The 24,241-nt window shown below is 29.1% G+C and overlaps 1 protein-coding gene and 1 long non-coding RNA gene across 3 annotated transcripts; one reads left to right on the forward strand and one right to left on the reverse strand.

Annotated features, from left to right (window-relative positions):
- Positions 1-9,404: 9,404 nt before the first annotated feature.
- LOC149989757 (uncharacterized) lies at positions 9,405-9,988 on the reverse strand. The gene is made up of 2 exons (XR_016500986.1): positions 9,908-9,988; positions 9,405-9,782 (listed from the first exon to the last, which is right to left on the reverse strand). It is a non-coding gene; the product is annotated as an uncharacterized LOC149989757 (long non-coding RNA).
- An 87-nt stretch (positions 9,989-10,075) lies between these two features.
- Positions 10,076-11,529, forward strand: LOC112273697 (uncharacterized). Of its 2 annotated transcripts, none has more exons than XM_073532070.2 (2): positions 10,076-10,321; positions 10,488-11,529. In XM_073532070.2, exons 1-2 carry the CDS (start codon positions 10,076-10,078, stop codon positions 10,599-10,601), a joined length of 360 nt encoding a protein of 119 aa, XP_073388171.1. In that variant the 3' UTR covers positions 10,602-11,529. The 2 variants fall into 2 exon arrangements, with proteins under 2 accessions (XP_073388171.1, XP_073388173.1); XM_073532072.2 differs by having other exon boundaries at positions 10,545-11,529.
- Positions 11,530-24,241: the final 12,712 nt, after the last annotated feature.

Raw genomic sequence — 24,241 nt, forward strand, 5'->3', positions numbered from 1 at the left:
CCAAAAATATTCATAATTTTTTTAATACTATTATTAATTTTATTATTCATAATTTTTTTAATACTATTATTAATAAAAGATCCTCAAAAATATTATTTTATTAAAATAGTATTAAAAAAAATTAATAAAAGATCCTCAAAAATATTCATAATTTTTTTTAATACTATTATTTTTTATATCTTATTGATCTATTGATAATAATAGAATAAATTTAAATTAATTAAAAAAATTATTTTTAATATTAATAACTAAAAAAATATTTGATTCTTTTTCATGCTTATTCTATCTATTAACTAATATTTATAAGTTTTTAATAAATATTACATGTAGATAAAAGACAAGTTTACATATTGGCCTCAATAACTACATTCTAATTCATACAACTAAAAAATAAGATTAAACGAACTAAAATAATTATCTCCAAGACCTACTAAGACTTCATTTTTTATGATTTTTTGATTAATAAGACTCTTATAGCTCATAAATATTTCTAAATTCTAATAAATAATCAAATAACTAAATAGTCTTATTAAACTTAATATTTTATTTCTAAAAAAACTTGAAATCTTAAACATAATAATTTTATTAATTAAGATACATTGATAAGACTTACATCTATTTATAAACTTAATAATTTTTTATTGCTCATAAAAGATCCTTAAAAAATCACCTCTCTAACATTTTATTAGTCAAATTTGGAATAATTTAAAATCATTAGGTTAATATAAAAAGATATTTTATGGTTTTAAAGTTTATTTTTTATATAATATTATAATTAATTCAATATTTTTAAATATCTTGTATTTTAATTTATTATTGAATTAAAATTAAAATATATATCTAAGAGAATGTTAAATAGACGTAAGCTTTTACTAAAACTTTTCCATCCATCCTAACCATCATAAAAATAAAAATGACCTCTACATTCATTTTTTACTATTAGATATAGAACTAATGAAAATCAACCATATTCAACATGATTATTATACTCTTTATTATGATTACCATCGTGACTAGAAGGGTCTATTTAATATATATATATATATATATATATATATACATACACAAATTTCTAATAAATTACAAGATTTTTATTTTTTTATTTTTAAGATCTATCAATTTTTTTAATATATTTAGAATTATTTGTTATAAATTTTTTCATTATTCATTATCATGTTATAATTTTATAATTTTAAAAAATAAATTAAAATTTTAGTAATAATATAAGTAAAATGTAATAGCTTATTATACACATTATTATCAAAGATATAGATTTCTAAAAATAATTTAATTAATAACTAGATTATATAATTTAATATCTTATATCTGATTTTAAAGATATATTTGAATCTTTTGTTAAAAATCTCTATATGTACGTTATTGATTAAATTTTTATATATTTATAATTTTTTATTTTAATATAAAGATTATTTTTAAAATATTTTTGAATTAGATTGGTTGAAAAAATTCAATATTTGATTATCAAACGTTATTAAAAAGAAAAAAAATCATACCTTAACCATCTAATAAAATAATCAAAATTATATTTTAATTATCTATTCATAAGAACTACATGCGATATATTTAACAAAAAATTCAGAAAATGATCAGTTAAGAAGAAAATTGTAAAATATTCATGAAATAGAATAATACAAAATGATATTAATTTTTTTTATTAAAATATAATTTAAGAATAAAATTTTACTGTGAGATTTTGCAAAATATTTGATTTATACAAAATAATTTTACTTGTGCAGTATTCAGGAATATATATATATATATACATATGTGTATTTTATAATCCTTTAAAATTTGTAAATACAGCTCAAATCTGTTTGTAGTAGACATTGATGTATTTAGTTTCCTATGCTTTTATATTGTAAAACGTAAAGTCAAGTTGGTAATTTTATGAAAGTACATCATAACAGATCGAAAATACCTTTATTTTTACTTCAAATAATTTTATAAATGGAAAATTTTATATATTGTTAATGACATATTCTATAATCTTCAATATAATTGAAATATTTATCAATAAAGAATTAAGTTATATTTATATTTATTTATTTCTATATTAGATTTTTTAATTTTTTATCGTAAATCTAATATTTTTACACCTAAAATTTTAAATAAAGTATTTATTCAATTCAATAATAAAAAATAGATAAAATATTAAAATAAATATATTTATTTTACTATAGCTATAATACTGAATGTAATAAAACAGCATAACAACAAAACTAAGAAAGGTTTTTCACATACATAAAGAATAATAATAATAATAATAATAATAATACTAAGTTTAAAATTAAACTTTTTTTTTTTTTTTTTTTTTTTTTTTTTTAAATCTATCTATCTATCTATCTATCTATCTATCTATATGTATAAATTGCTAAAATAAATTATAGATAATATTTTCCTATTATATTTATTAGTTGGTTTTTTTAATTCAAGTGATCTTTTGTTAAATGGCATAATATCAGTTTTTTTTTATTATTTTTTTTGTGGAAATATAAATATTAGAATTCCTAGTATTAAAAATTAATCTACATAATTTTAATGGTGCATAATTTTAAATCAAAAAGAACTTTAATATAATTAAAAATAAGATGATTAATAATAAAAGCCCCAAATCTAATGAAAAAATTGCACAGGTAGATTTTATAAGAATTATTTTAATGAAATTTCTAAAATTTTAAAGATAGAATTTTGATACATATTTTTCAAATTATATAAATATATTTTTCAAATCATATCTTTGAATATCATTAAATAAAAGATTTGTACTTCAATACAACTTCGATTTTTTTGGATAAAGATGGTTTTTCCATTTTTTAAATTATAATATTTACTTATTAGTCATATAGATTCTACCAAATTATTTCTAAGATTATTGTTAAGATAAATTGTAATTCTTTTAGAACATAAACAGCCTCTTATGCTTTAGAGAATAGAAAAAAATCAATGTAAAAATAAGAAAATATTAAATTCACACACCTTTGCTATTACTATCATGTACCATATACCATGTCATATAAAAGCAAACATAAGTTGATTTAAGATTTACTTGGATTGATTTTTGATCCTCTCAAAGATAATTCTTAATTGCTCAATCAACACAATATTTAGATTTATTTTTAAAAATAAAATTATATTAAAAAGTTTTTTTTTACATAAATAATAGATATCTTTGTTTAACAATATAATTAAATTAAAAAACTAAAAAAATAATAATTCTTTATTTTTTGATAAATAAAATATTAATAAGAAGAATTAAAATGGATTGATAATATTTTTTATTTTTTAATTAAATTACCTTGAATTTTTTGTAGAATATTATTAGTTTTTATCAAGAAATCTTATAGATTAGCAAATTTCTATGGTAGTATAAAAAATTCTTTGATAATTGCAATAATTGTAGAAAAAATAGTATTTTGGAGAAACTAAAAACTTACAATAGTTTAATTGCTGAATGACAAATTGTCACAAACATATGTATTTACTTCAATAATTATCTATATGATTAAGTAGAAGTAGGTAAAAATAAATTAATTCCATAATATATTTTAGAGAAGCTTTCTAAAAGCTTCGTAGATGATGCTTTGATTTTATACGTGTTTGTAGTTAATTAATAGGTTAGAAACTTGGTCAATAAGTTAATCACATATCACATGTGTTGATAGCTTATAGAACAAGCTAACTATATGGTGTACATATAGAAAACTTACCTTACTAGTTAAGATATATGTCTTGTAAAATCAACATGTGTGAGAGGTCCTATAGAACATTAATACATAGCTCCTAGTTAGATAATATATATGGAGGCAAGAGTGAAGCATTCTTCATTCTTGTCTATGCCTTTCTAGTTTTTAGTCTTGTTTCAAGACTTTCTAGTCTTCTTATCTTTGGTAATAGCCATTCTAGTTTAATATATTACTATTTTTTAATGATTTTTTAATCTTTTTGAGTAATATAAGAGTGTATTGAATTTTTATTTTTTGACATTCTTGTCTTTGACAAAATTAAATATGGCTATAGCTTGTGTAATTTTATTGTTTTAAAATAACTCAAAAAAAATATGTCATCATCCAATTTATCAAAATTAATTGATATTTTTTATTTAGAGTTTTAGATATTAAGTTTTTGTTGTTGTTGTTGTTGTTGTTTTTTTTTTTTAATCATTTTTTTATATATTTATCTTCTTGCATTAAATTCAATATCTTATCATTTTTTTTATTCTGTATATCAATTTTGAAATCTTTAAAAATCTAAGATTTAAATTTTAACTAAAAATAATCTTAAAATTGATTAAGATTGTGAATTTATATAAATTTCTTGTGATGATGTAGAATTTGAAGTTAAAATTAAGATTTATTGGATTTTAAATTTAATGATTTATATTTAGGATTCATTTAATTTTGAAAAAATTATAGTAAGATTATTAGTGCAATTTTACACTATGGCCTTTTGGTCATGTGGACCTTAGACAACTCCACTTAAAATGGGACAAAAGACCAATATAAAATTCTATTAAAACATAATAAATATGACCTTTGGCTTGTTTGCTTGATTATAAATTGAGTTTCCATTCATGCCCAAGCTAATTTCTTATCAAGCAAACAACTCCTTGGTGCCAAAATTGTCACAAAGTGTTGCCATATCAAAACTTTTGACCAAAATGTCTATTGGCCATTTGCCTCTAGTATGAAGGCCAAATGGTCATTTTTTTTGTCTATTACTAAACAATTAAATATAGTGTGAAGTAGCCTTTAGAAGTTGGATAATATTAAGGTCAATAAGATTGCAGAGCATTTACAAATACTTGTGTAATCGTATATAAAGCAAAATATGTTATGAAGGGAGAGTGAAAATGGTGCGAATTAAAGATCCTTGATGAGAGCAGGTGATCCAATATTTTAAGGAACGACCTGCAGTGAGTCCCAAAGCAACAATTGGAAGTGTGCAGGATTAGCGCATGCATGAGAGAGAGGACATGATGATGAGAGACAACATGGATTGGGCGGAGGAGGAGCCATACTTGTCCATGCTGCTGATTGTACGAGTTCTTGCTGCAACACGTAGTCGGAGTGAGTATCTGGTGAACGAGATGCCATGCTTGCAACGCCCTTCGTTGATCACTTCGTGTTGTGCTGCTCCTACTTTTAGATCCACTTTGCCAGCGAGGATGTGCTGGAAGAGAATTTGAAGGCGATATTGCACCGGATATATGGGGAGTTCATGGTGCACAGGCCATGCGTTCACATGAGGATACACAATAAGTTTATATTTTTAATTCAGATGTTTATATTTGAGACGGAGAAGCTCAACGGAACCGGAAGAATCTGCAGAGAAGCTGCAAACAGTGGAGCACAGTGGAGTAGCATAGGGAGGGATCTCTCGTAGTTGCCCATGCCACTTTTCTATCGTCATGGAGACCGTGGAGCACGACGGGAAGCGCAACGCAAATAGAGTGGACCGAGCTCCATGGCCCACAAGCTGGTTTGGTGACGTCAAACTCGGTGGGTAGGAGCCATCAGACTTCTCTTTTAGTGACTTATGCTTTGACGACACCCTTTCCGTGCGCATGACCAAGGCTAGTTTTGACCAGGAGTACAACATTCGCCCTTTCACCGTCTTTCGGTGAAGGCCAAGGTGGGATGTTCCACCCAAGATGTCCCATGTGCCGTAGACTTGCAGCAATCAATCTGAACGTTTGGCAGCATTGCAGAGCTGGATCGTCAGCATCGAATGTCACGGTTATGAAGTAACTCAATCAACCACCCAAGGGGTTTGTTGCTCTTCGAGCATGTACAATTCTGGCTTCCCTCACCTGGAGGGACCTGAGAATATTCTGCTGCTGCTCATTTGTCTTCCATTCTTGCCATCAAATGCTTGATAATGAGGCTCATGTGCAGCAGATCCACAAGCTGCCGATGCTGATATGGATGCTGCAAGGAGTACAAAAACATTAGGCTTCCAGGCACTTCTGCTGCAAGGGGCATGAAGTGTGCACTTGGTTGTTCAAGTCCGCTGCAAAATTGCTTTGTCAGATTTGGATTTGACATTAGAAATCTAGTTCCTGGGAAGTCGATTTAGGTTTAGAACGAAAATAAACCGGTGCAAAATTTTGTATATTTGGAAAGTTTTAAAACCATGGTGAAAATAAGTAACACTTTCCAAATATACAAAATTTCTCAATGTGTTATATGGATCTAAACTAGTGTAGATATTGGATTTATTTTACTTTTTGTGCCTCAAGTATCAGACTGTTATTTAGGTACTGATTATTTGAAATTATTTGAAATCAAACAATGTGGTTTGTATTGATTCATAGGAGCTCTCTTGCTTTGAATAATGGCCTTTCAATGTGAAATATTATTTTTTGAATTTAAGTGAAAGTATTTGTTTGTTATCAAATGTTAGATAGAATAGGATACTAAATTATTTAGAATTTAATCAATATTTAGCTCTATTTTTTCATTAAAAATTTTAGAAACTTTTAAATAATTTGATTTCTTTTTCCTTTTTTCTTTTTACTATGCTATTGTAAACAAAGAAGGCACTTAAGGTTTTATGCAGGATAAAAACAAAGTTTTTTCTCAAATTGAAATTTGTATGAATGATTCTTTTAATTAAAAAAAGTTTTATTAAGAATAAAAAAATATTCTAACACAAGCTTTTGGATTCTTTTAGAATTAAAAATAATGCATGAAATTAATATAATATTTTATTTAATTTTAAGATGTAAAAACAAAGATATCCAAAAATATAAAATTTAGTTTTAAAATCTAGAAGAACTTTAAAGAAAAAATAATTATATAAAAAATTATATATATTTTAACATAAAAAATGTAGATTTAAAAATAAATAAAATATCTATTACAAAGAAATCTTAATTACAATATAATTACTTTAAGAATAATCTCTTAATATGAGCTAAATCTATTATATTTTGACATAAATAGATTTTGATAAAAATGGTTGATTATAAATAATTGATTTTTTTAAGAGATCTTATAATTGTCACATAATTGTTTTTATAGACCAATACTATTATATTGAAGACTTAATACATGTAGCAATAGACAACATTTTTTTTACATTATTGTAATTCATTCTATTCCTACTATAATATATATATATATATATATATATATATATATATATATTACAGATCTTGATCTTGCCCTTATAAAAATTATATCAAAGATTTAACATCAAATTCTCTTGTTGTATTTATTAAATGTGTTTTGATTCTTCAAACATAATAATTGAATAATAATTTTATTTTAACTAAAATAACTACTACTTATTAAATATTTTTGTGGTGAGGTTCATAGGAAAGAACTACCATATAAAAACAATTTGATATAATTTTAAAAAAAAAAAAAAACTAAATGTAACAATAATTTAAAAAAATATATATGTTATAATAATATAGATTATGTATTGGAACAATGTATTTGATGTCAAAATCTCTAACTTTGATGACATCATCATCACAAGTAGTAGAATATTATTATTGCAAGATAAACAACTACTACCATCTCACAAAAAATTAAAATATTTGTAATGGTATTTTCTTTTTATTTCTATAAAAAATAAAAAATAAAATGTTTTAAGCAAAATTAGAAATTATACAGGCATACCTCAATGTTGCAAAGAGTTTCTAAATGGCCAAAAGTTTCTTAATTGAGTGGTAGGTTTAGAATGAAAATTGCATGCAAATATTATAAAAGCTGGTCTAAATATTTTAATTTAGTGACAATATTAAATGATCAGAAATTTAAGACGATTCTTTAAAATTACATGTACATTTATGTTCAATGTATCTTGATGATGAAAAATATTTTTTATTTTTATTTTTATTAATCCACGTATAATTTTTAGTCATAATTATGAAACCAATACATTTTAAAACCTCCTTATAACATGCACCAATGTTCGTAAATATAATTGATTTCTCAACTTCTTTATTATGAATAGTAAGATTTTCAATAGAATAATTTTTCAATCTTTTTATACTATATTATGATTCTTTATATATATATATATATATATATATATATATATATTAAAAAACCATTATTATTCTTATATGTTTGATAATTTTTTCAAGTATATTATATTATACAATAATATTTATAAATATAACAAACTATTTAGCTTACTTATAATATATAATATTTTTTATAAATTCAATAAAATTTCTAATCCACATTCAAGTTATATATATATATATATATATATATATATTTTGTTAAATAATTTTATTAATGACACATTAAATATTACATGTATCTTATGTAATGAATTCAATTTATATATTTGAAAATAATATTTTCATAAGAATTAAAGAATATAAGAAATAAAATTTTTATCATTTAAAATAGACAATAATTTATCAAAATTATTTAATAAGTATTTTAATTTCATAACCTATTAAATTAAATATTAAAATTTAAAAAATATAATTTATCAAAGAAGTTCAAAAAAGTTTTTAATTTTATAGTGTGATATATTAAGCATTAGAGACAAACAAGTTAAATAATTTTAATATGTTTTTCACTTACACAAATGTAATATATTATGTATTAAAGATAAGAAGTTAAGCACATAACATATGCCACAACTTATTTTCAATTCAACAAGCTTCTCAGTCTCACAATGTGATATATTAAATAATAGAAATAAAAAGTTTAATATTTAATAAATTTTATAAATTATTGAATAAAGTCAAGCAACTTGTTAATCTCAAAGTGTGATAGACCAAGTAATAAAAATTAGAAGATTAACAACTAACACATGCTATAACTTATCAAACAACTTTTTTAATCTTATGATGTAAAAAATCAGAAATATAACATTCAATGCATTCTAAAACTTATCAAACAAATTCAAGCAACTTTTCAATATCAGAATATCAAATAAGAAGTATATACAGCATACAATGCATACTACAACTTATTAAACAACTTCAAGAAACATTTCAGCATCAATGCTAGATAAGAAGTTGCATACTACAACTTATCAAACAACTTCAAGAAACATTTCAACATCAATACTAGATAAGAAGTTGCTTCTACAACTTATCAAACAACTTTAAGAAACATTTCAGCATCAATGCTAGATAAGAAGTGCATGCAACCTACAATGCATACTACAACTTATCAAACAACTTCAAGAAACATTTCAACATCACAGTATCAGATAAGAAGTGCATATAGCCTACAATGTATACTACAACTTATCAAACAAGTTCAAGAAACATTTCAGCCTCACAATATTAGATAAGAAGTGCGTCCAACATTCAATATCACAATGTTAAACAAGCTTCTCAATTTCACAATGTGATACGTCAAATATTAGAAAACAGACTCAATCACAACAAAAGAACTCAGATATCAGAAGGGCAGAACTTAAATCTTATTGCATGCTACAACTTAATAGATAGCTATCATGATAAGCTTCTGGTTTGTATAAGTAAGAATCAATCAGTGTTGTAAAAGTAAGGGTTTGACTTGTGTGTAAGTCGAAAGAAGCAATCAGCAGATCTAATAGAGGCAACTGTCAAGGGAATTATACATCATCTTTCATATTAAAGATTACTTACAGTAAAGTTCAGTACCATGAACTTCAAACAGATGTACTTGACGTTGACGTTCTGCAGAGTTGGATATACATCAGAAGCGCAAACAATCAGCATGAGTTTGTTGACAGATAGGATGTCTGCAAGTGCAGGAACTTGATACTAATTTCGAGTTGGGATGCAGACTTGCGACCTATTCAGCAGGTAGGCGTTCCAAAAATCAGAAACTCTCTGGAGATTATTAACTGGAGCTGCATAATTCACAAAGGCTAGCAACCGCTTGATATCTCTTGAGAGGCAGATTCAGGAGATACAGACCGAATCCTAGTTACTTGGTGATCCCAACAACTCAGAGGGGCCAAAGGTCGGAACTGCCGGAAGGAGTCCGATGCTTGGGGATTTGAGGAATCGTGACATCTGATATTGATGGACTACATTCCAACGCTGAGCGCACTGGCCATTTCCTGGACTGCTGATTGATCGCATATGATACATGTTGCTGACGGAGCCACTGCAATGTCGACACGACTCTGCATCAGTCCATGCCGTTGCTGCCCGTTACGAGATATTCCTGCCTTGTTCCTCGTGGTCCGCAGTGTGTGTCGCATACGGCAGCTGACTATCAGTCGAAGGAATCAGTTGCAAGTGACCACAAAGTTCCCCAAAGGCTTCTCGGTGCTGGATGCGACACGAATACGCACCTTCTTTTCTTTTGTTTTCTTTTTCCTTAAGGTAAACAGAATCTATTCCAGCAGCAGTATACTCGTACAACTACAGTCATAATGGCGATTGTCATTTATCTCACTGGTGCAATTTGCCTCGCAATCTGTTTAGCTCCATCATTGCAACCCCCTAGACCCACTAGTGATTCCGTTATTAGTTGATTGCGCCACTGCAGGGGTCACATGTACAGGATATACATGACTTGACGAGAGACAAACCATCCATGCAACAGGTCATTTTTGGAAGCAACCAGAGTGATGACATTTTCAACGAAATTGGGGTCCCATGATCGCCGGAAACGACTTGATAAAGACAGCACTACAGTCTGGAGATCATGCACATGTGGATTCACGAGTCGCTCTTGATTAAAGTGTGATTCCGGCTACAATGCTACACTCTCCGGCTACAATTTGATCTTCATTTGTTTCTTTTGATTTTTTTCCCCTAAGAGCCAAAGGCTGTCATTGCAGACGGCAACCAGTACAAAGAATGTCCAAAGAAGCGGTCACAGAGTTTTAAGGATCCTAACAAAGGCATTCTCCGCACTACTGAGAACCATTTCATGACAGTCACTTTGTGTTACAGTGTGGACTCAGCAAGACAGACTTTCTCTTTACTTCAAGCTGGCAGGTTGTACCACGTTACTGTCATTGCAACTTCTCTCTGGATGGAGAGGTAGGGCGCCCATAATTGTAAAATTCTCGCTGTCTTGGCATCAATGAGTGGGTAGTCTTTCCCAGTGTGCACGAGTTATTGTAGGAGAAAGAACAGTTTGCCACACTATTCACCCATCCTTGCTTTTGGAATGTAGTCCATCAATATCATCCTTCCAGCAGAGCTAATTCAAATTCTTTGCATCAATCTCTCCAGGGTCAAGGCGACCAAATCATTTTCATCCTGAAATCTTTGCTTATCTCATGCCACACAGAACCTTAAAAAAATTATTCAACTATTTGTTTGTGATATCTAACCATAACTGCCCAGATCTTAACTTGTATTAAAGACGAGTTTTCAACCACACATTGCAGACATTAAAAATTGTCTCCTACTTTTTAATTGCTCACTGGTCTATGTTAATAGTATGATGGGTACAAAACTCAAAGAGAACTTCAAAATTCAGAATGATTGAAAGATCAGAAATTTTTCAGAGGTATGAACGAGCTTAAAAAAGTAAACTTGTCTCATGAATAGAAAAGTGATGATTATCAGAACGATAATTCAGAAGCTGCCAACATGTTTGTTGATTTGCAAGATCACGTTATCCGGCTGAAATTATGTTCATGATAAGTATAGTTTCAAATTCTTTTAAACACTCAATTTGATATATATATATATATATATATATATATATATATGTGTGTGTGTGTGTATGTATCTATGGGACAATTCATTCTTAAAATCAATGTAATAAATGAATAAATGAATAATTTAATAAATTGATAACAAGAGCAAGTTTTGGTGGAAGGTTTTCTGTCAATGATTTATGCAACTCCAAGCACTGCACCCATAGAATCCATAGACTGAATTATAAAGAGGGTTTTTCGTAGTATCTCCTAATTAACGATGTGTTCAACATCCTATCATCTTAATTAAAATGAATGAATTTACAATTGATGTTGGAATGAATGTTGAATGGATGAATGAATATATTACATTACTTTTTATTCTTATGATCAACTTTTGTTAAGTGATATGACTTGGTAATCGGTGAGAATCGAAATAATTATGTTCGACTGTAAATAGTAATATGGTTTTAGTAGAAAGTTATATGGAAATATTTTACCGCAAATTTGCTTAAATATGCTTCGTACACATAATGTCAACATTTCTTTCTTTTCTCCCTCTTTTATCTATCTTTTTCTTTCTCTCTTTCTTCTTCGATTTCTTTATTTGTTTATTAATGCAAGTTTTCCTCATCTCTTGGGGTTCCACCCATGTGTAACCAAGATCATCCACACTGGTGCACCGCATATGGTCCATGCACGGCAGGGAGATGGAAACTATGTGTCAGCATGCTGTAAGGCTGGAAGAGGGGCCTCAACTTTAGCAACCTAGACGCCTTGGGGGCTGGAGCTACCCGACTTGAAGCTATTCTCAGCGGAGGAGGGGGAGACGATAAAGGGAGACGAGGAAAGAAGGAAGGAGAGAGCCAGAGCCAGTCTAACATTCCTTTGTCCTGGATTCATCAACAGTGCTCCCTACAGGAAAGTAGTTGGATCCTTTGACCCTTCAAAAGATGTTTTCACTCTACCTTTTCCCTTTTGTTCTGCAGTGTAACAATGCTGGGCTTTGAGTTCCAAATTTTATAAACAATTGGATGCTGTTTCACATGTTTATTCCAACAATAATCTTTTCAACAAATTCTGGATTTCTGTTCCCCTCTGTATGAGTGTCTGTACATGTGTGCATACATACTTTCCGTATCTGTGTTTTTTATATAAGGAGAAGGAATAATATTTTTAAGTGAAGATAAATTTCCTCACATCAGCAACCTGAAAAATGTGATTTGTCACAACAAGGGTAGATACACATTCAAGTGTTTGCAATAGGGACACTGTTTTTTTTATAAATATTGGAAATACAAAATGTATAACTTCGAACACATTCAATTAATTGACAGCACCATTGTACTAATGTTACTTCAGAAATTTAGTTTTGATAATTCATTATACATAGCAATAAAGATTTTGATGGAAGCTCTTGTATTTCCTTGCAAGTAAGAGTTATTATAGAAAGGTTAGTGAGTGTTAAATAAATTATCATGTTTATTGTTATTATTATTATTATTATTATTTATTTTTTTTCTTAAATTAACCTGATAATTTTACAAGAAGAAGAAGAAGATAATTACTCAAGTGCAAAGATTGAATATGGCTTACTTATGTTGGTAGTTGGATAATTCATGTCAAGGAATTCTGAAATATTGTTTCACCTTTAAGTGTTATATGTACTTTTCTAATATGGCAAGTGATTCATATGACGTCATGTGTAATAGGTGGTAAAATATTGTTGGTTACAGCTTCTAACTTACCAACATTTTACCGAGTGTTGTAATTTCCTTGTTGCTGAATTAATTTATAACTAGTTTTTCATTAATAAAATCATTTTCCCGAAATTTTCATTCAATGGAAATGACGACCAATTCACAGACTATATATATATATATATATATATGAATGATTGCATCTTAAAATATCTAGAAGACCCACATATAAATATATATAGGCTAGAAATGGACACCTTATACACAGATAGCACCATCAAAACCTGAGGGCCAAGTTGATACTAAGGACAAGTCCAAAACAAGAGGGGTTTGTCTTTTGTGTGTTCCCTCGTTTGGGATTTTCTCCCATCTGAGGGAAATGTTTCGGAATGGAAAGAAAATTTGGACGAGAGGTTTGGGATGGGGACAAGATGCACCCTTGACCCTACCTAGGCCCAGCTGGCAACTTTGCGCAGCGTAGCTTTACAAGGAAATATAGACATTATCCTTTCCAAGCGATGAGGAGGCATTCTTCTCATTAAAGCAACAGAGAAAAGTGGAAGGGAAAGAGGAAAGGGGGAAGCGGAAGTGGTGAGCGAGGAGAGCCTGAGGAAGGCCATTAGCAATCAGTGGTGGCAGCCTTCAGCGATGGTGGCGGATGACGAGATATAGTCCTTTTTCCCTTCTTGGCCCTTCTTGACCAGCCTGCGCCGCTCCTCGTGTCATCACTTCTCTTCTACTCTTGCTGCCTCTACTCTCGTCTCCACTCCCGTATTCTACACTCAGCTTTTCTTTTTCCTTTCTTCCTTTTATTTTTTTGTATTCCTTTTCCTTCTGTCTTCGCTGCTACTTGTCTTTACTGTACTCTAATCTGTAGAATCCCAAGATGTGTCTATGGTACCGTCCTCTTGATTGAGAGTTCTTCAATCATACTTCTCAGCCTGGGATGATAACTCCTCACCATCCATCAATAGCATTGTAGGATTTTGGATAATTTGAAGATAGTTTGTAGATTGGCCTTGAATCTTATTGGCTCTAATGGGTTTTCAGTTATCTGAACATAAAATGGGTACACCAAAAAATTGCAGACTATGGTTTGAATTCACTTTTGTTTAATTTGTTTTTGGGAGCATACAGATCAGAAGTTTATTACAAAAAAAATACAATACTATATGAAGGTGTCTGGTAATTATTTGGCCTACATGCCAGGAAATTGTCAGTCACTACCTATGTTGTGTCAAATTCACTCAGGAAGATTCCAGTCATGGATTGAAATTGCTGATTGAGAAAGTTTGGCGTGGAATGTATGAGGGAACTTAGGGAACCCAAGCATCGGCTGAGGAAATCAACTTTTGATTGTATAGCAACTTTTGAGTCCCTTCCTTTTATCAAACAGCCTCCAAGACAATGCAATTTCATACCATTACAATGGTGGAAGACAATCAATTTGGTGGCAAGTTAGTACTACTTAGGGCCTTCTTCCATGCATGATTGGTGGGGAAAATTGAAGCCAGAGTCTAAAATCCTTCCTCAATTTTTGATACATCATCACTTTTAGTAATAGGGCTGGTGACTTGCCCTTAACCAATTACACAAAGCAAAAATGGTAGGTTGAATACTCCACCAATGCATTGGTAGAATTTTGACTTGCAATAGTAAGTCATTAGGTCTTTTTATGGCTTTCTATGAAATGTCACTTGCCTATTTAAGAAAAAAAATTTAAACACTTTTTACTTCTTTTGAACATTGGAAAGTGTGGTTGGAGGTGAAGAAGCTTGATGTGGATGTGGAGAAATTTGGAGCTTGTAGATTTGGAACTTGTGAAGGTTAAGCTAAAAAAATAAGGTTAATTTGGATTTTTCTTTATATATTTTAATATAATTCACATATTTTAAGATATTTATGTTTGTCACATAGTGCTTGAGCTTATAGTTATTAAGTAAGATTTTTTTATTTTTTGTTTTTTAAAATTGTTGTGAATAAAATTTTAAAAACTTTATCTGTATGTAATGTTTGCAAAACTTATCTAATCTTTAAGTGTGATATCATTTTGGAAATGACACTTAATAATGAAGAGTGAAATCATAATAAGGTTTTGTTTTAATTGAATATGCAAAAGACAGTTGTGCAAGTCATAGAATCAATTAGTAAAAGTTTAGGAATGTGATTTGGTTGGTCCATTTAAGCATGTCAAGAGATGGAAAAAAAAGAAAAAAGAAAAAAAAAGAAAAAAAAAACATGTGTAAGATTGTAATGATTAACATTCTTCAAATGTTTATTGCAATTTTTTTTTTTTTTTTTTTTTTTTTTTGTAAAAAATGGATTTTCAAAGATCTTTAATTGATCTCATTTAGAATTTTCAATTAGTAAATCTTGAAATATAATCATAAGATGAGATTGAAATAGAATAAGAGAAAGCTCATAGTGGTAAAGTTGGTAGAGTTTACAAAATTAAGAGATTGTTATTAGTAGAGACTTTATTGTTGTGTTATTATAAGAAGGTGGATTTTGTGAAATATAACCCAATCAAATTACAATATGTGCAAATGACTATGGGACCAAAGTAGTGGAAAGTCATAGCAAATGGTTTGTAGAGAATGAATATGCATAGAATCTAATAACAAATTCAAGATAAATAGGAGTGATTATCACCAAACTTCAAGAAATTACATGACTATGAAAAAAAAATATCATTTAGTTAGTTGAGTTATTTTTCTATGAATCCCTTGTACAGAAAAACCATCATGTAAGATTTCTAAAGGCACCACAAGATTAAACTATCTACTTAGTAATATTGGAGTGGTTTCTTAAAACTTTGTAGTTGTCGATACTTGAAGCTATCTCCTTGACAATAGAATGACAGCACCTTTTAATAATATATTATAAAACTTCTTAGTTGATTTTTTGAATATTTTATATAGAGATATTTTTATATTTATTTTATAAATAAAATATAAATATTTTTTGATATTTTTATACTTAATAATGATATTTTATGAATTATAGATAATAGTGAATCATTTATTGATTATTCTACCAAAAAATATTGCTTATCAATGAAGGCTTCAAATGATACATCAACTTCTATGGATAAGACTAGGCTTGAATTTCTTAAAGCCATTTATAGCAGATATGATCATGAAAATATTTATCACAAAGAAATTATAGACTTAGACAAAAAAATAAAAAATTGTAATAAAAAGAATTGTGCCATCTTGATATGATGAAACTTGAATGTAAGACAATAAATAGTTTTATTGCTAAGAAGCAAGGTTATGTAAATATTCTTTTTAATTTAAATGATGCCATGAAAAGAATTAATATATTTTTTTTTGAATAAGCAATATTTGGAGTCATCATCTATGACTTACTCATTTTAAGTATGTTCTATTATATCAAGAAAATGACTACTAAGAAATAAATAATATTTTATGTATAATTTTTTAATTGGCTATTTTTTATTTTATTTTTTTGATAATATTAATGATTGATTTTCTTAAAATTTACATTTATTTTTAGTTTAAAATTAATTACTATATTTTTTTATGAAGGTCATGCAACTTAGATAATTCCAATAGTAGACTTGAAATTGCTCTTATAGAGGTAGTAAGATCACCAATTGGAACTACGGTATAATTGACAACTCATAAAATATTTGAAAAGAGTCAAACAAGCAAAATACCAAGAGAATCAACCTTGATAATTTTAAAATATAAAATAAAAGCTGATTTTTTATTTTTTTATAATTTTTTATCATTCATTTACTTATGAAATTTGAATAAGTATTTTAAGAAGTATTTATTTATATGGTTGACAAGAATAATATATTTAGATCAAAGTGTGGTCTTTATTATATCAAACCACATACAATTTATAAGTAAAAATAATTTGTGAAATAAGTGATGTAAGAAGATTTGGAAGATTTTTGTCAATTTTTTTGATTATTTGTTTTAACTATTTTACATGTTTGTGATTTAGTATATAAAGAATCTTCTACATGGACTAATTAATATTATAGGGCGACTAATAAGTATGTCTAATTTTTTTTTCATTATATTGAGAAGACTTGAAACCAAAGACACTTATAATTCTATAGATAGAATTTTTGGCAATGATGACTCAATAAGTGTGAAATTTTATAAGTAATTTATTATCACTTTAATCGAAATTATTTTTCCTTTATATTTAAAATGGCTAAAAAAATAAGATTTATTTAAAGTAAAACTTAGGTTTGAAAATATCCATGGTATACTACAATGTTGTGGTGTTTTTAATTGTTTTCATGTCCTATTTGATCTATCTTATAAGATCCAAATCAATAGATTGGTACAATTATAATCATAATTATTTTACAATAATTTAAGAAATTGTAGATCATAAAGCTTAGTTTATAGATATTTTTATGGACATCCTTGAATTAATATATGATTCTTATATACTTCTAATATCAAATCACTTCAAAGATGTAATTGTGGAAAAATCATTGAATGGAAGAAGAATAAAAATTGAAGATATTGATATTATTAAGTTGATTATAGTCAACGCAAGCTATATTGGTGATAAAAACCTAGAATGAAACTTTTTAGATTATATGATGAGTTTAACTTTAAGCACTTATCTATATATATATATATATATATATATATATGATAATTGAGCATTTATTTAGAATTTTGAAAGGAATGTGGAAGATTTTACAAAATCCTATAAAAAATCTTGACTTGAAAAGAATTCCAAGCTTGATATTGGCTTGTTGTTTGCTCTATAATATTGTCATAGATAGAAATGATCTCATTGATAAGTCTATTATTTTTTGGAGATACCACAACTTAAGATATAGAAAAAAAGTAGTGAAAAATGTACCCAAAGTAATTGTGAACAACCACAAATTGTTAAGGATATAAATCTCAAAGAAAGAAAATCCTCAATACACTCTTTTATCACTGAAGAGAACTAGAAAGTCATTCAAAAGATGATATAATATTAACTAGAAAGGCTATTGCCAAAAACAAGAAGAGTAGAAAGTCTTGAAACAAGACTAAGACTAGAAAGGCGTTGACAAGAGTGAAGAAGGCTTCACTCCTGCCTCTATATATACTATCTAACTAAGAGCTACGTGGTGATGTCCTATAGGACCTCCAACATGTGTTGACTTTGCTAGCCACATGTTTTATCTTGTAAGATAAGTTATCTATGTACACGCCACGTAGTTGGCTTGTTCTACAAGTTACTACATGGAGATAACTTGTTCCACAAGCTACTAATACATGGTTAGCTTTTTGGCCAAGTTTCTGACCTACAAACACATCTAAAGTCAAAACCACGTCTATGAAGCTTTTAAGAAGCTTTTCTAGAAGACTTTATGAAATTATTCTATATTTATCTACTTCTACTTAATCATATAAGTAATTATTGAGGTAAATATATATGTCCATGATATTATCCTCTCTTCTAGGGACGAGTTCCATGAGGAGCGGTCTTCGTATGTTAAAGAAGTCCAAAATGCGGCAAATTATATTTGTTACATACTCCAATCTTTGCTCCCTTCGAAGATGGTTGATAGGTCCTCTCAACCATGTATAGTGTCCTATACTAGGGCAAGAAGATCACCCTGTTATTTGGTCATTGTTGAGGTGTTCATAACTTCCTTCAAATAAAATATTTAGAACACCGTTAGGAGTTGTTTTCACCTCTAATAAAATTACTAAACATCGAAAGTCTCTTCCAAGGTTTTGATACCAAATACGTTGTATCTCGCCATCTATTTGAAAAAAGACATGTCGTTCTTGAGGATCTTTATCTTGATTCCATCGTCTTGAAGGTTGTAACAATCACAATGTCTCGTTTGGTAAGTCCGCAAATGAAAGCTCTTAAGTTAAATCTGCTGGTTGTTGATGCTCCATCTCATCACAAATACATAGAAGCTATACTGAAAGATAGAAGGTAGAATATTATTTTCCTTTGATCTTGATTTATAGCAAAGGTTTGCTATTCTTCATGTTAGTTTTGATGGATGTCGTTGATGAAAGACTTCAACTTTCTTTGCTACATTTACAAGATTCTTTGATGGCTCCTATGTGCATTCACTAATATCATATTTGTGCCAATGAACAAGATATTCGAACCTATTTTGGTGCCACCTTGAGTCTAAGACTTCTTCTACCTCAAACTCTTGATTATTATCCACTTCTATAGGAGGGAGGTGGCATTTGTCTTCTTTCCAAGATATTCAATGTCTTATACGGCTCCAGAAGAGACACGTGAAATACAAGGTGGATCTTCATAGACTCCAATAGATATAATCGATAGGCAACAAGATTGATTTATTCACAAATAGGAAAAGGTCCTAGCCTACGATAATCTAATTTATCACAAGGACGAGTAGTCTTGATATTACGATGAAGTAAGCATACCTTGTCACCTATATTATATTGTAGTTACTCCTTGCAATAAGCATCTACGTTGATCTTTTGTCATTCTTAAGCTTCCTGTAATTGTATCTTCATTGTTGTATGTAGCTCTGACAAGCGATTTGCTAAATCTTCTGTCGTAAGATTATTAACTTTTAAAAAGTCAAAAGTATCAAGACATGGATGATAACCATACTTGGCAAAGAAAGGTGTTTATTGAGTGGAAGAATGTACCAAATTATTATATGCAAACTTTGCCAATGGTTAAAGAATTGTCCAATCATCTTGATAATAGTTGATGGTACATTTCAAATATTGCTCTAGAACTTGATTTATCTATTCCGTTTATCCATCAGTTTCAGGATGAAAAGTTAAAAAAAGTTTTATATCCACCTTTAGAATCTTGAATAGGATTCTCTAAAATCTTGATACCAATTGAGTCCCCCTATCCAATATAATATCCTTTGGTAATCCATGATAGCAATAGATATTGTGAATGAAAAGCTTAGCTATTTCTTTACATGTGATAGATTTTGTACATAGTATAAAATATTCCATTTTGGTAAAACGATCTACTATCATGAATATAGAGTCATAAGAACCTGAGATTGGAAGACGTGTGATGAAATCCATAGAAACAAAAGACCATAGTTGTTCTGAAATGGATAATGGCTAAAGAAGTCCATAAGGTTGATGACGAGGAGTTTTTGATCTTGAGTAAACATCGTAAGATTGTACAAAATCTTTGACTGCCTTTCTCATTTGCGGCCACCAAAAATCCTTGGATATTAGTTCCAAAGTTTTATTGTACTCAAAATGTCATGTTGTTGAAAAGTCATGAAGAGCTTGAAGAACACATAATCGAGCTTCATCTTTTGGAACATATAGGCATCCTTCAAAATATAATAGATTATTCTTGAATTCAAACTTGAAAGTATCATGTGACTTAGAGGAAGTATCCTTGATATCCTAAACAAGAGGATCAAAGGATATGCTTGATTGAATTTACTTCACAAATATTGAATCAACAGTCAATGTTGAATCAATAGTCAATGTTGATTTTATAGCTCAAAGATGAAAATACTTAGGCTTCAAGAAAATTGATCTTTGTTAATCAAAAGATGCATCTTCTTCTTTTGATACAAGATAAGAACGTCTAGAAAGAGGGTCTGATAGACCTTGTTGTTTTTTGGGTCAATAAGTGATCTTGAAATTGAATTTAGATAAAGACATGCTCCAACGGGCTTGACAACAATTCAAGACACGTATTGACATGAAATACTCGAGGTTCTTATGATTTTTATATATGGTAACTGAACTTGAGGTGCCTTCTAGATAATGACGCTATTCTTGAAATGAATCTACAATTACAAGGAGTTCTTTGTAATAGATTTCATAATTAATCTTGGCTGCTAAAAATTTCCTTGAATGAAAAGCTATTGGGTGGAGTTTGTCATCTGTTCCCATTTGTGATAACACGGCACCTACAGCAAAATCTGATGTGTCTGTTTCTATAAAAAATGTCATGGAGAAGTCAACGCAATATAAGATTGGTACAAAAATAAATTCCTTTAAAGCATCAAATGATGCTTCTGTTTCTTTATTCTATTCAAGTTTGTCTTTACAAGTCAAACGTATAAGTGGAGCTGCAACTTGAGAAAAATTCTTGATGAAGATTTGATAGTATTTAACAAAGCCTAAAAAGTATTGCACATCTCGTACTGATCTTGGAATCTTCTAATCCATGATAGTTTGAACCTTCTTAGGATCCATCATAAGACCTTCGTTGGAAATGATGTATCCTAAAAATTCAACTTTAGTAGTGTGGAATATACACTTTTTCAACTTGGCATATGATCCTGCATCTCTAAGTTTCTGTAACACACAACAAATATAAAGCTCATATTCTTATGTGTTCTTAGAGTAGATTAGAATGTCATCTAAATAGCAAACAATGAAATCATCTAAAAACTCACAAAAAATATCATTCATAAGATATTGAAAAGTGGCCAGTGCATTTGTGAGTCCAAAAGGCATGACATTATATTCAAAATATCCATACTTAGTTCAAAAAGAAGTCTTCCATTCATCTCCTTTTTTGATACGAACTAAGTTGTATACTCTTCGTAGATCTATTTTGGTATAAATCTTTGCTTGATCGAGTTAGTTAAGAAGTCCTGAAATCAAAGGCAAAGGATACCTATTTTTGATGGAGATCTTATTGAGTCCTCGATAATCCATATATTCATAGAGATTCATCTTTCTTCTTCACAAATAAGATAGGAGCCCCGACTGGAGATTTAGAATGGCATATGAAGTTCTTTGCCAAATTCTCATCAATGTACTCCTTTAATATAGGTAATTCATTCTGCGATAAGCTACAGATTAGTCCGAATGGTGATTGAGTTGCTTCTTGCAGATCAATTGAACAATCATAAGGTCAATGCTTGGGGAGAATATCTATATTTTTCTTTTTAAAAACGTCTTGGTATTCTTGATATTGATTAGGAATACCACTTGACGTTGTTTCACCATTAGAAATGGGTGTAGCATATATAGCAAAAGATGATCCTTCTTTTGTAGCATGCATGAAAACTTTTGCACCTACTAATAAATGTTTGGACATATTAGACTTATGTACTTCTACTTTATTAATGCGATCTTTGATTATACTATCAAGAAAGTTAAGGTTATGAGAAATCCAATCTATTTGAAAATTATATTTTTCTACCATTGATAATCCTAAAATAACCAGATTAAAGGGAGATTTTATTACATTAGATAGTACTATACTGTTATGATCTTTAATTGCTATATCTAAAGGAATAGTTTCATGGATAACATTTCCAGAAGACAACAAACGACCATCTATGACTTCTATATATACACATTTAACTTTCTTCACTAAAGGTATTTTTTGATTTTTGGCAAAATCTTCATCTATAAAACATGTTGAGGCTCTTGAATCTAACAAGGTAAAGACTTTGTAATTATTAGGTCCTAAATATACTTCTATTATAAAATAAGGTGAGGGGTCTGAGGAGAGGATATGATCTTTATTAGGTGTTGCAAATGATTCCAGTCGCACAATCCTTATTGTAGCTGGAAAAATTCGTTTTCCGACACATTTTCTTTGGTAATTGTGCTCCTCATTTTGTAATTGCATTACTTCTTTAGACAATGTTGAGTAGTGTATTTAGCTTCTCCACAATATAAATACAACTCCTCTTGGCAACATCAAGTCTTTTCTTGCTTTATGAGAGGTTTAAAATGTATCATATCAATTTGCACTGGTTCCAACTTTGACAAATATGTTTCAGAAAACTTGAGAGATGTTGCCATTACTTGACCTGTTCCTCTTCAACCAAATCTTTATTCTTGATGTCTTTCAAATAAATGATTGTCGCATGCAATGGCTTGAGTAATAAATTGTTTCATAGATTCTACTTTTGGCATTGCTAATAACAAATCTTTGACGCTATCCTTCAACCCATATCAAAATTGGTTGATAAGTGCTTTGTTGTTCGAGTCCATGTTGCAAGCGAGATTTTAGAATTTGACAGTATATATAGTGGTTGATCGTGATGCTTGTCGTAAAGATAAAAACTTGGTCTGTATTGCTCGTTCTCAATCACTTTCTTCAAATATCGTTGTAAACACTTCTAGGAATGAATTCAAATTATAAAGGAGTCGTGAATCTTTTTCCATTAAAGGTGTAAATCAAGAGAAAGCACTTCGTGATAGTAGTGCGTCTATGAATCCAACTTGGATAAATCCATCAAGATATTGGAAAGGATGCAACTTTAGATAGAGCTTGACTTGTTGCAAAAATCTTCAAAATTTTGACCTTGTTCCATCAAACTTCTCAAGCATACTAATCTTTGTCCTTGTCATACTTGTAGAAGCAAAACTCCATGAATTTGGTTGTGACGTTGATCTATTTGCTTCTTTTAACTACACAACTTCTTGTCGTAGACTCTGAACTTCTTCTATAGGCGTAGGCATAGTACTTCCATGCTTCACATTGGAAATACGTGAGATTTCCACTCTTAGAGTGTTGACAAGCTCATGAAGATTTGTCATAGTTACAAATCTATTCTCACTTCCGTTGAGAGTAGTATCCATAAACTTTCCTTCTATAGACAACTCAAATGAATTCAAAAGTTAAATTAGAAGAGGATAATCCGGAACCTCTAAAAACAAATACCTCAAAGAGAGGTAATCTGCTCTCTTTAAGGAAAGGATTAGTGTTAGAAAATAAGATTTTTTGTTTAAAGGTAGGTAGTCCACAACCTTCAAAATATAATAATAGAAGTGGAATAATCCACTCACTTCTAAAAAAAGATAAAAATAATATGTTAGCACTCTTGTCAAACTGTGAAGGACATGAATCTCAAAGAAAGAGAATCCTCAATACACTCTTCTATCACTGAAGAGAACTAGAAAGTCCCTCAAAAGATGATGTAATATTAACTAGAATGGCTATTGCCAAAAACAAGAAGACTAGAAAGTCTTGAAATAAGACTAAGACTAGAA

Source organism: Physcomitrium patens, chromosome 2, assembly GCF_059467195.1.
Source record: "Physcomitrium patens ecotype Gransden chromosome 2, ASM5946719v1, whole genome shotgun sequence".
NCBI lineage: Eukaryota > Viridiplantae > Streptophyta > Bryopsida > Funariales > Funariaceae > Physcomitrium > Physcomitrium patens.

Excerpts from the sequence above, each read along its gene's own strand:
- LOC112273697 (XM_073532070.2), top strand. The coding sequence starts at position 10,076 with ATGATACATGTTGCTGACGGAGCCACTGCAATGTCGACACGACTCTGC. Across the intron at positions 10,322-10,487 it reads TTGTTTTCTTTTTCCTTAAG|GGGTCACATGTACAGGATAT; the intron begins GTAAACAGAATC and ends GCGCCACTGCAG.